The 15,597-nt window shown below is 37.8% G+C and overlaps 2 protein-coding genes across 3 annotated transcripts; one reads left to right on the top strand and one right to left on the bottom strand.

Annotated features, from left to right (window-relative positions):
- Positions 1 to 2,079: 2,079 nt before the first annotated feature.
- LOC102706050 (ubiquitin-conjugating enzyme E2-17 kDa-like) lies at positions 2,080 to 5,358 on the bottom strand. Of its 2 annotated transcripts, none has more exons than XM_006644850.3 (5): positions 5,257 to 5,358; positions 4,186 to 4,264; positions 3,431 to 3,558; positions 3,023 to 3,127; positions 2,080 to 2,457 (listed from the first exon to the last, which is right to left on the bottom strand). In XM_006644850.3, exons 2-5 carry the CDS (start codon positions 4,253 to 4,255, stop codon positions 2,314 to 2,316), a joined length of 447 nt encoding a protein of 148 aa, XP_006644913.1. In that variant the 5' UTR covers positions 4,256 to 4,264; positions 5,257 to 5,358; the 3' UTR covers positions 2,080 to 2,313. The 2 variants fall into 2 exon arrangements, with proteins under 2 accessions (XP_006644913.1, XP_006644914.1); XM_006644851.2 differs by lacking the exon at positions 5,257 to 5,358 and adding an exon at positions 5,161 to 5,250.
- A 2,906-nt stretch (positions 5,359 to 8,264) lies between these two features.
- On the top strand, positions 8,265 to 12,211 carry LOC102705764 (synaptotagmin-2-like). Its single transcript, XM_040529065.1, has 12 exons — positions 8,265 to 8,300; positions 8,407 to 8,505; positions 8,617 to 8,667; positions 8,732 to 8,855; positions 9,643 to 9,761; positions 10,097 to 10,198; positions 10,286 to 10,360; positions 10,489 to 10,565; positions 10,651 to 10,897; positions 10,980 to 11,330; positions 11,432 to 11,563; positions 11,870 to 12,211. Exons 1-12 carry the CDS (start codon positions 8,265 to 8,267, stop codon positions 11,996 to 11,998), a joined length of 1,542 nt encoding a protein of 513 aa, XP_040384999.1. The 3' UTR covers positions 11,999 to 12,211.
- The last annotated feature ends 3,386 nt before the right edge of the window (positions 12,212 to 15,597 follow it).

Raw genomic sequence — 15,597 nt, 5'->3', positions numbered from 1 at the left:
GTATGAAAATATAGTTTTATATTGGTACGTATGATATGGGTTAAAAACAAGAGTGTATTAATTTCTGGTACGTAGTCTTCCCAATCCTGGGAACCCAAGGAGCCAAATACACTTGGGAGTAGTTGCTTGTTCCAATGTACTCATTTTATTCTAAAATATAATCATCTATAGGTTATTTAAGTAAATATTAAGGTTAGGTCAAAATATACTTTCTTAAGTCAACTAAGTTGTTGCTGGTAAAATTTTAGATGGTTTAGATTCTTCTTCCAAGCTTAAAGAATTATTGACGTCATGGAAATAATAGAAATCAGCTATTTATATTGCTACGTCATGGAAATAATAGAAATCAGCTATTTATATTGTTATTTAAATATTAGAAATACTTATATTTTAAAATGGGTTGAGTACACAACGTATCAAAATAAAAAAAATACGATGCTATCAGGTCTCGAACCGCGACTTTCGCGTTATTAGCACGACGCTCTAACCAGCTGAGCTAATAGGCCAGCACGATTAATAGGCTAGCTTAGCCCAAAAATTTTGGAATATACAAATTTTTCCTTTTCCTTAGTTAAGTTCGGCACTAGCTTAGCCCAAAAATTTTGTTAGCAACCCAAGCATGTACAAGCATAAACAAAAATTTAAATTTTAAAACTTAAATTTTAAGTTAATATCGAGTTTTTTTATTGTAGTTTGTTACTTTGTTGGAACATTTGTTTTTAGGATATGTATAGAAAAGTTTCTACATATAAATTATTTTTAATTATTAATAATCCGAGATTGCATATACGAAACTTTTGTTTTGCCAAATCTTTACGCTGCTAAAGAATTGACAAGGCTACCAGGGCTGAATTGGCATCTAAGAGCAGAGCGATGATATCGATCGATGCACATATGTTCACAGGCCGTCCCGGTCAGGACCTAAACACGCTTGGAGAAACGACGAACGTACGCAACCGCGGAGGCGGCAACACGGAAATTACTACCTTTGATCCAGTCACACACTGGTTTTCTCTCAAAACGGTTGCATCAACAAGTTCCATGCAGACAGCTTCCTCCGACGAGTTACATGCAGGGTTTTCGAAACCGCGGTAACCGCGTCCTCCGCCGAGGCACGGTTTTGATAAACCGCGGTAACCGAGTTTAAATTTAAGGAGAATTTTAAAAATTTAAGGAAATTTAATAAAAAAATATATGTTTTATATATTGATATATAATGTAGTTTTGTCAAAGAAATTCATGAAAAAAATGTATTTTCGGCGTAATTAAAAATCATAAACAACAATTTCGGGAAATCAAATTAAAAAATAGCCTATTACAAATAATATTTCATAGGAAGATGGTTAAGAATATTTTGTTGTTAAGTCATTATTAGTTTACACTAGAGACTAGGGTAGATAAGGTTGAAATACAAATACATAACGATGGATATATGGAAAATATGTACGAAGAAAAATTATACGTGTACGTTAATAATAATTGGTAGTAGTTATAGTTGTGACGCAGCAATCAAAATGAATCAAAATGAAGTTATTACTTGTTATTGTTGTAAATTATTTGGTGAAGGGTGATATCAGTCATATCTAACGGTGTACGTTTGTACGTTGCAATATCAAGAATTTAAAAAAGGTCATATGAAAATTGCTTGTTTTCTCTAAAACATGTTCTATTTTACTATTTTTCCTATGTCACAACTCACAAATATAGTCATAAAATATTTTTTTATTTTTCATATATTTTTCAAGATTTTTTAATGTATTTTTTATATTTACCCACGGTTTTCTCACGGTAACCACGGTTTTGGCTGCAAAAACCACGCGAGACCACGGTTTCCGCCATTCTCATACGGTGCGGTTAAAACCGCATGGTAACCGCGTTTACCATGCGATTTTGAATTCAAATTTTTTGATTTCAAATTCGTTGCGGTTATCTTGCGGGATCCGCATGAGCGCGGTTTTTGCGGCGGTAACAGTAAGGCGAACCCTGTTACATCCCTCTACCACTGTTGGAGTACGAGGAACCACAGGTAAGAAAAAGGCGCAGCTAGGCGCGATCTTCCATGGCACGTACAGTAGAGAGTAATAAAATCAACACCTTTTATCATAATTATCACGGCAAGCATATGTTATCTCATTATCGACGGGTGATGATACGTTGATATTTGGGGCTACGAGAGGGACACGATCCTAGATGGATCCGACACACAGGACTGGCAACAAATCGGAGAAAATAATGGCCCATAAACGGTTTCTTGGGACAATTACCACAACTGTCTGCATTTAAGCAGTGGGTTCGAAATCGGGACTTCTGGTTTCATCCCATGGCGTACTTCTGGGTCCAGCTGCGGGCTGTCGTCTCATACTTTGGACGATCGGTCTTGTACATGTGGGCAATCTCAGGGACAAGCGGGTCGTCCGGGTTGGGGTCAGTGAGCAGCGAGCAGATTGAAAGCAACACCTAGTGCATACAACCGAAATGTTAGTGTGCCACATGCAGTCGCTGAATAAGCATCAAAATGAAACTCTAGAGCAGTAGGCTGAGGGGCTGCCTGTACAAAATGAAGGTGTTCAAGTATCATACTTGACAGAAATGAATAACTGCACTAAGCAGAACCTCACATTTCTCTGACATGTTTTATGGTTTTTAAATAAATTCCAAAAGTTTAGAGCAAACAGAGGCTTAGATTTGTTGCCAGTAGCAAAATAACATCAAACATGATCATTCATTGTCATTATTGCTATGTACTATCAAGCTATGCATAAACAACAGTAATAATTTAGGACTCCTACAAAATAAATATTTTTACAAAATGCATAATCTAGTACCAGGCGGACAAAAAACAACAGCTCCAACTTCCAGAAAGCATAGATCAAAGAGTGGCAGCTGAGATTGTATAAGAGACAAATCAATGCAACAAGAGCAAATGTTCATGATGAAGATAAATGTGTTACCAGGCATTTAAGTTACTTATTTACCATGTATATATTATAACAGAAAAAAGGATGAAATTTCATCAAAGCACCTTAGATATAGTCAAAGCAGGGCTCCACTGCTCCTTAAGAATGTCAAGGCATATGCTTCCATTGCTATTGATGTTTGGATGGAAGACCTTTGTCTTAAAAGATACCTGAAAGAGAGGAGATAATGTACAATGACAGAAAGAAAGATATACAAGATAGAATCCACCACTAGGTAAACTCAAAAGGCGAACTAATCAATTGGGCTCAGATTCTTTACTGCCAAAGATTATTTTATGATACTGAGTTAAGTAACCAGTAACAGGATAGTAAAATAAAGATTAATATGTATTAAACGTAGTAGTGGTGCATCCATTAGATGGGGAGGGCACTAACTATAGCGTCATGATCCATCTTCAATAAAAGTGGTAAATATTGGAGAATTTTGGCACAGAATAAGACTTGCTGCTAACCTTTGGAGGCTTGAAGGGGTAGTCCGGGGGGAAATGAATATTCACCAAGAAAACTCCACCAGCATAGGGACTATCTGGAGGGCCCATAATCGTTGCCTGCCAATGGAACATATCCTCACCAGCAGGACCTAAATTTATAGAAGTCTATGGGTCATCAACACCAGAGCTTGTACAAGCAAAGGGAAAAAAGGTAGGCAAGACCAAACTGAAAATAATAATTCATTGCTTATATAAAAACAGATGATCAATCACAGGTTAATAATTGTCCATAACTGAATAAGATTCAGAATAAAATGTAAATGCATCGGTGTGCTCTGTTCTATATGCTTTTCTTGGCAATTATAAATATCAAAACTGGCTAGCCAACGACACAAGGGCATCAGCAAGACAGCACCGACAAAACTATGCATTCTCTTGTAGCAAGAATACTGGATAAAACTGTTTACATGTAGAACACTGAGTTCAATTTCAAGTGGAGCAATTGATCAACATGGAATGCGATCCAATATAGAATTCACTACCCAAAATATATTCATCGAGATTAATTATGGACTACCACACTACTGGATGATTTCACAATACTTCCAATAACATACTGATATACCCATTATAAACAGCCCATGGAATTCCATCATGCTTTCACACATGAACACCCATAGAGTACAGTTTTAGTCTAAACACTTTCAAACAAGAACACCCATAGAGTACAGTTTCAGTCTAACAGCCATAGTTCTGCTGATAAATCTGGCTCATACCTGCACTGCATGATGTTGGAGGATCTTTCTGCAGGTCCTTAAGTTCCTTGAGGATCCGCTTCGAAGCCATGATAAGCTCCTGCTTAAATTGTATTAGAATACTTATAACTCATGAGTTCTATTATATATTATTAATTCTAGAGTTTTAAACATGTTTTGATCCATTCTTACATAATGGGTTGAATATAAGTAGATACAAAGCAAAGCAGGGATTTCTGTTTAACGCAAGTCAAAAGTATTAAGCTCAGCACATCCAAAGTAACTTCGCTATCAACACAGTTAAAGTAATCCATTATAAAATTTTAAATCTATGGACACACTAATATCCATCCAAATTCGAACTTTCTCTTGTAAACCAGAAGGATAAACAAAGGTTATTTGAGTCCATGGTCCTGACCTTTGTCAAAGTAAATGCCAAAAGCTAACCTAAGATAAACTAGAAAATTCGCATGTATCTACTCCACTAGAAATGAATACCAGCATACAAGCGATTGATCCTATATTAACACAGTTATTAAATTTCTAAATTCGCATTGACCCCAACCAGGCGACGTGATCCGCTAGGAATCACATCGACGCTACCGCGACTAAACCACACCAAAAATCGAGCCATATCCGAGATCAATAACAACGAGTAATAACGAATCTCTCCGCCAGCGCACACGAAGCACCGAGAGAGCATCTCGCATCGACATCCGATTAGCTCTAACGAGGGCGCGCGCACACCGATCGTGAAGCGGAAAACCACATCGCATGACAGATCGACGCTACCGATCGAACGGATCGAACAGGCAAGCACCAAAATCCGACCAAAAACCAACCGAAGCCTCCACCCCACCCGCACCCGCCCACCACCAAATTGGGCGCGCCGGATCTGCCCCAAACCAAACACACAGCCCAAAGAGGAACCAGAGAAAAAAATTACGCGAAGGCCGGGGCGGATCCAGGCCGGGAGGGGATCGAGGCGGGACTTACCCTCGCCGATCTGATCGAATCGGGGGCGGATTGCTGCGGCGGAGAGGAGGAGCAGGAGAGGGGAGAGGGGAAAGGGAGGGGGTGCGTGTGCTCTACCTTTTTTGTTCGCAGCGGACACGAGAGGTCGCGGGGCGGTGGAGACTGGAATGCCCCCTCGGCTGGTTTTCCGCTCTCCGTGTCCGGTTTTGTGTTTGTCCGCGGCCGAATATATATGATCCGGCTATGATCTGCAGTGAAAAATTAGATTTATGCACTTATAAATTTATTTGATTAATTATAAAGATATTATTATAATTTTAAAAATATTTAAAATATGTTACTCTATATTCTTTTGGTGTATTTTAAATATTTGGACCATATTGTCCCTCTGTTGTTCCTTGACTCTTGGTATGTGCTGTAAAGAGTAATTTGGTTCCAAAATGGTATATTGTAAATAGTTTGAAAATTATAATGACATTATTATAATTAGTCGAATAGTAAGAACATATTTTAAAACTACATGAATCTAATTAACCCAAAATTCAAAGGCGGATAGTGGCACATAAAAGCCAAATTCATTATTTACCATTCGAAGATGAGTATAATGATGGGAAATTACAATTTTTCCTTATAATTTTTTAAAATCAGATATATAACATACTTATTCACATATCATTAATTCATGTGTATCTCACATGTCAGTAAGATACTAATGACACCTCTTCAACTTTAAAAAATTATAATAGCACGGTTGTAAATTTCCGATAATTCAATCATTGGCCTAACTTTTAGTATTTTAGAAGGTGTGTTTGGACTATTTTGAATCTAAAAATTGGAATCACTTTAAAACCAACCAACTAGGTGACCAATATATTAATTTTTTTCTTTTTAATGTGTACTCAATATATATTGAGATATTACTGATGTATGTATATATTTATTTCTTGTAATACAGGTTCATAGACCTAGAATGTTTAAAAATAAATATTATGGATTTGAAATGTTTAAGAATAAATATTATGAAATGTACATAACAACATGTTTCTTTCAGCTTAAGATTATTATAATCTAGATTATTGAGTCAGATTATTATAAGCTAGATTGTTATAATCTGTAGTGGAATAAGCTGTGAGTCGTTTCTTTTCTAGATTATTAGAGCATAGATTATTGGGTTTATAAGTCTAAAGACATAGTAGGGTGGAATGGTGGGTAATTTTTTAGCCAATAAGTTAGAAAAAACTCGCCTAAACGAGCTTATCAGATTATAATAAGCTGCTTCAATAAGTTATCTGTTTTTTTCAACTTTCTCCCAATAATCTAGATTATAATAATCCCAAGCTAAAAGAAACGGCGCCTAAGTCCCTCTTACGCGCATAACGGTACATATTCAATTTTCTCTCAAAACTGTCCCCACAATTCTTCTCCATGTGTGAACCCCGCGCGAGTTGTTCCTCTCTCTCGTCTGGACTTCGTCGCGTCGGCGTCGCTGCCCAGGCCGGCGGCTCTCGCCTAGTTCGCTGCGAGTGCCAGCCGCCGTCATCGCTGGCTAGCTCCACGCCGGCGCGTTCTTACCCCCCGCATTCCCGGTTTCTCATCGGCAATAAATGAATCTTGCAGACACCATGCCGTCGACGGCAGATGCGAGACGCTGGTAAATCGGCTCAGTTTCATCCCCCGTTTAATACCTGATCTTGTAGTGGTTTTGATTGATCTCTTGGCGAGTTTGCGCGTGCGCTCTTTTTATGGCTTTATGCCATCTATTGTTCAGTTTTGTTGTTTTAATCGGTTTTGGGATAATTAGATTGGACCGAATTAAGTCGAAAAGATGACATTTAATCAAACAAGAGCGAATTCCGTCACTCTGTAACAATATTCTGTCACTCTGTGTCCAAGCTAGAATTTTTATGTCCTTCTCTCAAGCAAATGATACCATTATATACTTCAGTTTGCCACTACGTATTTGATCCCTTCTTAAAACCAACTCAAAAACACAAACCAGACCACCAAGCAAGAAACAACGCGTAAAGTTGCTACCTTTGAGGTTATTTTCTTCCACCATCTGAGTACACCTCGTAATTATGTCTTCTCAGTTAGTAGCACATTGCAACTTGAGTGATACCACCCTAAATTCTTCTGTAATCCGTGTGGCCATTTCGAATATTACAAGTTTTCTCCTCTCCAGAAACTCTTTCATCCTCTCGTGTTGCCAAACCTGAGTAAGCTTTCCTGTCCTTCTCACCAGACTATCTAAAACTTTAAGCATGTTTGTTTGCTTGTTTCTTTGTGTGTACGTGGCTGAAGCATTTCTTTCGTGCCGTGGGGAGAAGTCTTGATTGATGGATGGTTCCTAAATAGGTAACTGCTTCGTGATGATCGGCAGAATTAGTTTAATATCTCTTTGCAGATGTTGAGGACATGTGGCCTGAATAGGATACTTGCAGAAAAAAAGAGGTACTAGCTAGTTCTAGTAAGGGAGCTTACTCAGGTTGTTCCCTCATAGTTTAGCGGGGTGACGTGTCTTGGTTGATTAATTTACCTGAGTAATGCCCTTTCTGTTTCATCTTCTTATGTAGGAGTGCTTGGCTTTGGCTATGCGAGTTCTAGTAGAAAGCTGGTATAGAGATCTGACAGGCGCATGATCAGCATGTTGCTTGATTTTTCTGGGTTTTGTTTTGGATTCTTAGCTGGTATTGTTATCGGGTACTTCCTCTTCATCTACTTCCAGCCAACCGATGTGAAGGTGGACATGCTTGTTTCATTTTTCCTCTTTATTTCTTACGGTGTATAATTTCATTTTGTTGCTGTGTAGTGAATGCTTGTGTTTGCTTGTTTGGTGATAACTGTTCTGACAATTGATGTCTAATCATTGAACCAAAACAGTCTGTGGTTGTTAATAAGAAACACTTGGGTCATCGACTCATCGAGAAATTGCATAACCTAATTCAATTATTACTGACCACACGCTGTTGATATAAGGCCTTTGTGGTGTGAGTATTCTGCTGTTTTTTGGTGGGGTTTGCGATGTTTTTCATCTGATTTTTGATACTAATTTAACCTTTATATATGCATACAAGTGAAATTTAATGCCTTATGTACTGGGTAACACACTTTTTGTGTGCTCCCATATGGTGTCACTTGGACTAGTTGCATCTCCAAGAAAGGTTTCTTTCATGAGGATATACATATGATCACGAATACTTTTAGCAAATGTAATATATACTTTATGTATTACATAAGTCTAAATTTTTTATCCTGGTTTCCTTTCAGGATGTTGAAGTTCGCCCACTGGTGGAATTTGACTCAAATTCTTTGGATGGTATCCTTCATGAAATTCCTTTGTGGGTCAAGAATCCTGACTGTGATAGAGTATGCTTCCATACTTTTTAAGCTTTCAACTAATTTGTGAAGAAAATTCATGCACTCGAATTGTAATTGTAGTTATTCTGATATCCTTATCTTTGTCCTCTTTGTTGCTAGATTGATTGGGTGAACAGATTTCTGGAGATGATGTGGCCTTACCTCAACAAGGTACTCTTATGTTGTAGATTAATTCTGGTTGACAATAAAAACTAACCTTGTGTTCAACCTGTAGGCCATCTGCAGAACTGCACAGGATTTTGCAAAGCCAATTATTGCAGAGAATATAGAAAAGTACAAAATAAATTCTATTGAATTTGAAACACTTAATTTGGGTAGTTTACCACCAACCTTTCAAGGTAAGCAGTATTGCGCTCTGTGTTATTACATGCATACTCTGTATTTTACATTATTAAAATAACGTGTGATACTAAGGTGGAGCTTAGTATCCATGTTCTTAAGAAAGGAGATGGTGAGCACCTAGGTGGATTTGAACCCAGGCCTATATTGTTGTCTGCATTTCCCTGCCAGCTGAGCTACACAATGTTCTCGTATTTTACATTATTTTCAGTGCTCTCTTGGAACTAGAATATTCAATAGTAGCAAATCATATTTCATGACGTTTCTGCAAGCAGCTGTGCTTATGGCATGTTGTTTGTGAGTCGCATGTAATCAAAGCACTCTCTATTTAGATGTTGATAGGAAATTCATGAAGGACCATTATGATAGCTTGCTTCTTGGAATTTGACCAACAGTATTTCTTGATGGCTAGATTGGACGGTATTTGTTTTGCAATCAACACGGACCCTTTCTGCAAGAGAGCTCCCAATTTTCACTAAATTAGATTAGATTGCTAAAGTAATTATGGAGCTTAATAGTGCTGCCTGCAGATATAAATTGTAAAGACATTGATGCTGCTTGTAGCTAAGCTGTTATGTCAATGTTTAGCTATTGAGCATTGCAGTCAGTAGTGATAGGATTGTGCACCCTGTTCTTGCTTATGCATAATTAATGGCTGTTATACACCACTATAGCCATGTATAACTAATAATGTCCTATTGGCTGTTTCATATTTATGATATGAGTTTTACTTGTTTTACAAGATGTTGCAAAAATGCAAAACATCTCATGATTTTGTTACTGCAGGAATGAAAGCATATGTTACAGAAGAGCAGGAGTTGATAATGGAACCATCTATTAAGTGGGCAGCAAATCCCAATGTTACTGTTATTGTAAAGGCTTATGGGTTGAAAGCAACTATACAGGTCTTAATTTTCCATAATGAGCTTACATAGAATTGTTGCTTAATTTAGGATATACTCCCTCTATTCCTAAATGTTTGACGCCGTTGACTTTTTTATACACGTTTGACTACTCGTCTTATTCAAAAAAATTACATAATTATTAATTATTTTTATATCATTTTATTTATTGTTAAATATACTTTTATGCATATATATAGTTTTACATATTTGACAAAAAAATTAAATAAGACATATAGCTAAACATATATAAAAAAGTCAACGGCGTCAAACATTTAGGAACGGAGGTAGTAGAATATAGCCAAGTGAAATTTTCGTTTGTTCACGAGCTATTTCAGGTTGTCGATCTGCAAGTCTTTGCCTCACCTCGTATTACTCTAAAGCCTTTGGTGACTACAATTCCTTGCTTTGCAAAAATCCTTGTCTCTCTCATGGAGAAGGTTTGGCAAACAGAGTACTTGTATTTCATTAGCAGTCCCCGCTGATCCACTCTTTCTTTTTTACTATTTTTAATGTCGATCTTGCAGCCACATGTTGATTTTGGGCTAAAACTTCTTGGAGCTGATGTAATGGCTATTCCTATTCTTTACAGTTTTGTTCAGGTATTCCTGACTACATGTTTGTAGCATTGAAATCTTCATTGAACTTGCTAAACAGTCACATAGGTATAGGCTAAATGCCCTTATCATGTAAGTAGTACTCTGTAATCACCTGTTTTGTGTATTTGAAGGAGACCATCAAGAAGCAACTTGCAAGCATGTATTTATGGCCAAAGACACTTGAAGTGCCTATAATGGATCCCTCAAAGTGACATCTATATCGTTGACTCTGTTATGGTTTATGTACTGTTTCTTTAAATGACTGGTGCTAATAGTTTCCATATATTTTTCAGAGCTTCTAAAAGGCCTGTTGGTATTCTACTTGTGAAAGTTTTAAGAGCTCAAAATCTACAAAAGAAGGATCTGTTGGGTAAATCAGACCCATATGTGAAACTTACAATGTCAGATGACAAGCTGCCATCCAAGAAAACAACGGTGAAGCGCGGTAATCTTAATCCAGAGTGGAACGAAGATTTCAAATTTGTTGTGACAGATCCTGAAACTCAGGAACTGGAAATTAAAGTCTTCGACTGGGAACAGGCATGGAATAGCTTTATTCTATTCTTCTTCTTTTGTACTATGTTACCAAATACTTCATATTTATTTCCTTTTCTACATCCAGGTTGGAAAGCATGACAAGATGGGTATGAACAAGATTCTGTTGAAAGAACTCCCCCCAGAGGAGACTAAAGTTGCAACTTATAACTTGCTTAAGACCATGGATCCAAATGATATACACAATGAGAAGTCTCGTGGTCAAATTACTCTGGAGATGACATATAAACCATTCAAGGGAGATGATATAGAGAAAGGTGTCCACGGTACTGAAGCAGTAGAGAAAGCTCCTGATGGTACTCCAGCTGGTGGTGGGCTGCTTTATGTTATTGTTCATGAAGCTCAAGATCTTGAAGGGAAGCATCACACCAACCCATATGCAAAAATAATTTTCAAAGGAGACGAGAAGAAAACGAAGGTATATCTTGGAAAAATTATGCACTTCGTTGTCACTACTGAAAATTTATTATGGTATGATTTCATGCCCCTCAATCTCCAAAAATTCCTCCTCTCTTCAAGGTGATCAAGAAAAACAGGGATCCACGATGGGAGGATGAGATTGAGTTTGTGTGTGAGGAACCCCCTGCAAACGACAAACTACATGTTGAAGTCCTAAGTAAACCCCCCAAAAAAGGGTTGATACATCGCAAGGTACGATTTGCTGCCATTTTGTTTTTCTGAAAAGGCAGAACATGAAATTTCTTCGTTTTTTTCATGTACAGACTCGTAAATGAAATTTCTGCCCTTTAACTCATTAACTGTACTAATCTAGCACTGTCTCTACTCAGAATAAATGTCAACTTGCTGCATTGGATTCTTTTGGAATATGTACTTTAATCAGTATATTCATATGGTTGGGAATATTACTGTCATTTTCAAGACTTACTTGCTTGAATTCTGCATGATTAATTCAAGACTACTGCAAATGTTAATTAAGCATATGTTTTGTTTATTCAGGAAACTTTAGGCTACACTGATATAAGCCTCGGGGACGTGATCAGCAACAAGCGGATTAATGAAACATACCATCTTATAGAATCCAAAAACGGTCGGATTCAAATCGAATTGCAGTGGAGAACTTCATAGAAACTGCAAGGAAATACCAAAATAGGCGAACGCCTGAACAATGAGGTACAGGAGGATACTTCTGAATGCTGGATGTTGCTACAAAACAATTTGCCAATACCCGTGCCTAGAGTCGTTTTGAAAAACAATATGGTTAAGGTCCTGTAGATACTTCATTTGCTCTTAAACACCTTTTGTTTTGTTTATGAGATGTGTCCTAACCATATGTTTGGTCCTGTAATGTTTTGTTAGTTGTCTATGATTTTCTTTATTTTTAAAACCTTTTTAATAAATAATTTTATTATTAAACCTCATAAGTTTATATTTTCACAATCTGAACTTTTTTTAACCATGCCACTCTTCTTGGTGACATAAAAGGCTGCCATGCCAAGCTGGATAGTGTGCCAGGGTTGCCACGTCACTACCATTGGCATGACAGTATTGTTTTGCCACGCCAGACGGGGCGGCGTGACCAAAAGATTCATGTGGTGAAGGTTTATTAATAATATTATTTATTACAATGTTTAAAAAATAAAAAAATGTCTATACCGTGTTGAGAACAAGTTTCTCGGTTCCATCGCCAATTTGCTACAAATGGCTTCATGCCATCTTCCATCTGGTTGAACTTATTGAACTATCCAATTGGACTACCAACTGTGAGCTTGCCAAAGCTGTGTGGTGGTGGTCTAGGTTCGTTTTGCGAGGATGTTGTTTGGGTTGGTGGTGTGGAGCTTGATAGAAAATCAATGGACAAATCCTTGGTAGGCATGAGACTAGTTTGATGGTGACGGCGTTCTTAGGTGTCGTTTTTCTTTTTGAAGGCATTATGATTTTTTTCTCTCTTCCAATAATCTCTAGGTGAAAACCTTGCTCTGGCTTTCAGATGAGCTAGTGGTGGTAGTGTTTTACATCACGTCCTTCGTAGCCTCATGGTAGTATTGATATAGAGAACATTATCCATGTAGTCATGATATTTGGTGGATTCCTACGACGGCTTTGAAGCTCTGCAAACCTAGGATATGTGGTGACCAGCGATGTTGGTTTCATTTTGTTTGTGGTATATGATCAATTATTCCTTTGTTTTTGCTAGGTGGATTTGGGGCTGCTTCACTTTGGGGTGATGAAGCTTAGCAACGATAACATGTTAGAGCATCTTCAAGAGATGTATAAAATTAGAGTCCTAAAATTCATGTATTGGGCTCACCCCAAAAATTATTGGGCATTAAAATCTCCCAGTTCTCCAAGAGTTGCCTAAAAAAAGATTCCTAAAAACACTTAAATTTGCCACATCATCAATTAATTGATGCATTCACTTATATTCTGCACCACTAAAACATATTTTGAACACGATTGGACTGACTGGGATAAATTTAGTGTGAACAAAACATAACACAGTGATCCAGAGTTCAGAGTTTGTCCCTAACATGAAAACATTCTTTAATTGGACAGACCAACGTGCAAACTTACTAGGCTAGGAACATATATTCAAATAAAAACTGTGCGGACCTTACAATCCTTCTCGAATCAACTAATCTCACTGCAATCTGTTTAACACATAATTACATAATTATTATGCAGTAACTTCAGTTTAGGGCTAAACAATAAATATAAAAATCTTCCTGTGAGGGCATCACATTGGGCAGGAGCAGGCCCGAGGCGGTTGGTGCTCTGCTGCATGATCATCACCAAAGAAATTAGCCTGCAGCTGATTGAGGCAACTAATGGAGGGGGCGATGGCGCTGGATAGAGGGGGTCTCGACACTGGATGAAGGGGCGAGGACACCGATGGTGGGGAAGACGGCGGCGGATGAAGGGGGCAGCGTGGTGGTGGATGGAGGGGGCGACGGCAGAGGCAATAGATGGAGGGGCAGCGTGGCAGTGGATGGGGGAGGGCGACTGGAAAGGATGGAGGGAAAGACGATGCGAAGACATGATTTCTTGCGCGAGACAAAAAAATTGGCGCGTTCTTTAGGATTTGGAGTCCGGCTATAATGCCAAAATTTGGCTCCACAAGTGCCAGTACTTGGGAATGCTAAAAGATTGGATTTGGTTTTGGGAAGCTGTTGGAGGAACAATTTTAGTGCATAATACCAATATTTAATTTTTAGGGCTGGTATAGGTCTACTATTGAAGATGCTCTTACAATCTCTTTCTTGGGTTGCTTGTCTCAACCGTGTACAATAAGTGGAGCCTTGGTCTTTCTAGGGTTGCTTTTCTCAACCATGCACAAGAAATGGAGCATTAGTCTTTCTAGGGTTGCTTGTCTCAACCATGTACAAGAAGTGGAGCCTTGGTAACTTAGGCTGATGCTCAATGTGGGAAGTTGATGTTATTTATTCAGTTTAGCGATGTCTTTAGCAATGATAACATGATCGTTGTATAGTCAGAGTTGTCGTGTCTCTAGGCGACAAGCTCTGTAAAGATGACACATGCTTTGTGAAGTGTTTTGTGAAGTTGGAGTCATTGACACCTTTGGGGCAACTCAGAATCAATGCCTCACCTTGGGCTCCATGATGTTTTTCTTTGTTAGGTGGTTGACGAGTTACACTAACATGTTGGTTTGTTTTCTATATCTATTTGTTTTTTTCTTCTATCTATTTGAAATATAATTGACCCTTATTCGTGATATGGCTAGCTTGCATGTGCGTGAGCAAGCCAAGTCATATGCTCTATTTAGTGTTGGCAGTTCTTCCATTTGTATAGTTTTAGAAAAATAAATTCGACGGTTCACCTTCTATACTAGTACTTGAGTTGACTTCTCGGTGTACTTTTGGGAATAAAACAAAAGCCATGGGTGATCATTTGGCTTTTCTAGGACAAAGTCAAACGACATATTTAAAAACAAGAAATAATTTGTAAATAAAATTTTTATATATGTGTTCTTAACAATCTAAAAGTCAAGGTTGAAAGTAAACTACGATGGAAAAGCCCAAAATCACCTCTATTTAAGGTTGAGAATTTAAATTTTAGATTATAAGCATAAGTATAAGCGAAAAGATAAGACCAACTTCATTCGATGTCGTAATCCATTTGTGGGTTTAAGCTATTACAGGTCACGTTCTTCTCCTCCTCTTACTAACCCGGATTCCCTCGTTTTGTGCGTGCATGCTTTCGGAACCGAACGAGATTCTCTAATGTCCCGTTCAAAAGTCAAATATGCAAAGTAACGTGACTTTGGGTGTATTTTCAGCCGTCCGATTTGCAACGAGCGCACGGGATCGATCGCTACATTACCGGTGAAATGCTACAGTATGTTTACTGTTCTTCACTATAGCTGCAGTGTTCAAAGTCAGAGCACCGTAGCGCAAGATACATGGTACCGTGTGTTTTTTGTGGCTTTTGTTCACTACGTCAGAGAATCCGGATCGTTCCCGAACTGCTAAACGGTGTGTTTTTTGAAAACTTTCTATAGTAAAGTTGCTTTTAAAATCATATTAATCTATTTTTTAATTTTTATAATTAATAATTAATTAATTATATACTAATTGTTTTTCACGCTGAATAACCAAATTATTGCCGAATGCGGCCTTCATGAGTGGAACAACTATTATCATACTGTACTCCTTGCTGTAATATTGTTGTTATTGTTGTGTACTTCGTTGAAGCACTACTTTACGCCG

Source organism: Oryza brachyantha, chromosome 1, assembly GCF_000231095.2.
Source record: "Oryza brachyantha chromosome 1, ObraRS2, whole genome shotgun sequence".
In the NCBI taxonomy this organism is placed as follows: Eukaryota; Viridiplantae; Streptophyta; class Magnoliopsida; order Poales; family Poaceae; genus Oryza; species Oryza brachyantha.
This window is presented reverse-complemented; position numbering and strand designations above follow the sequence as displayed.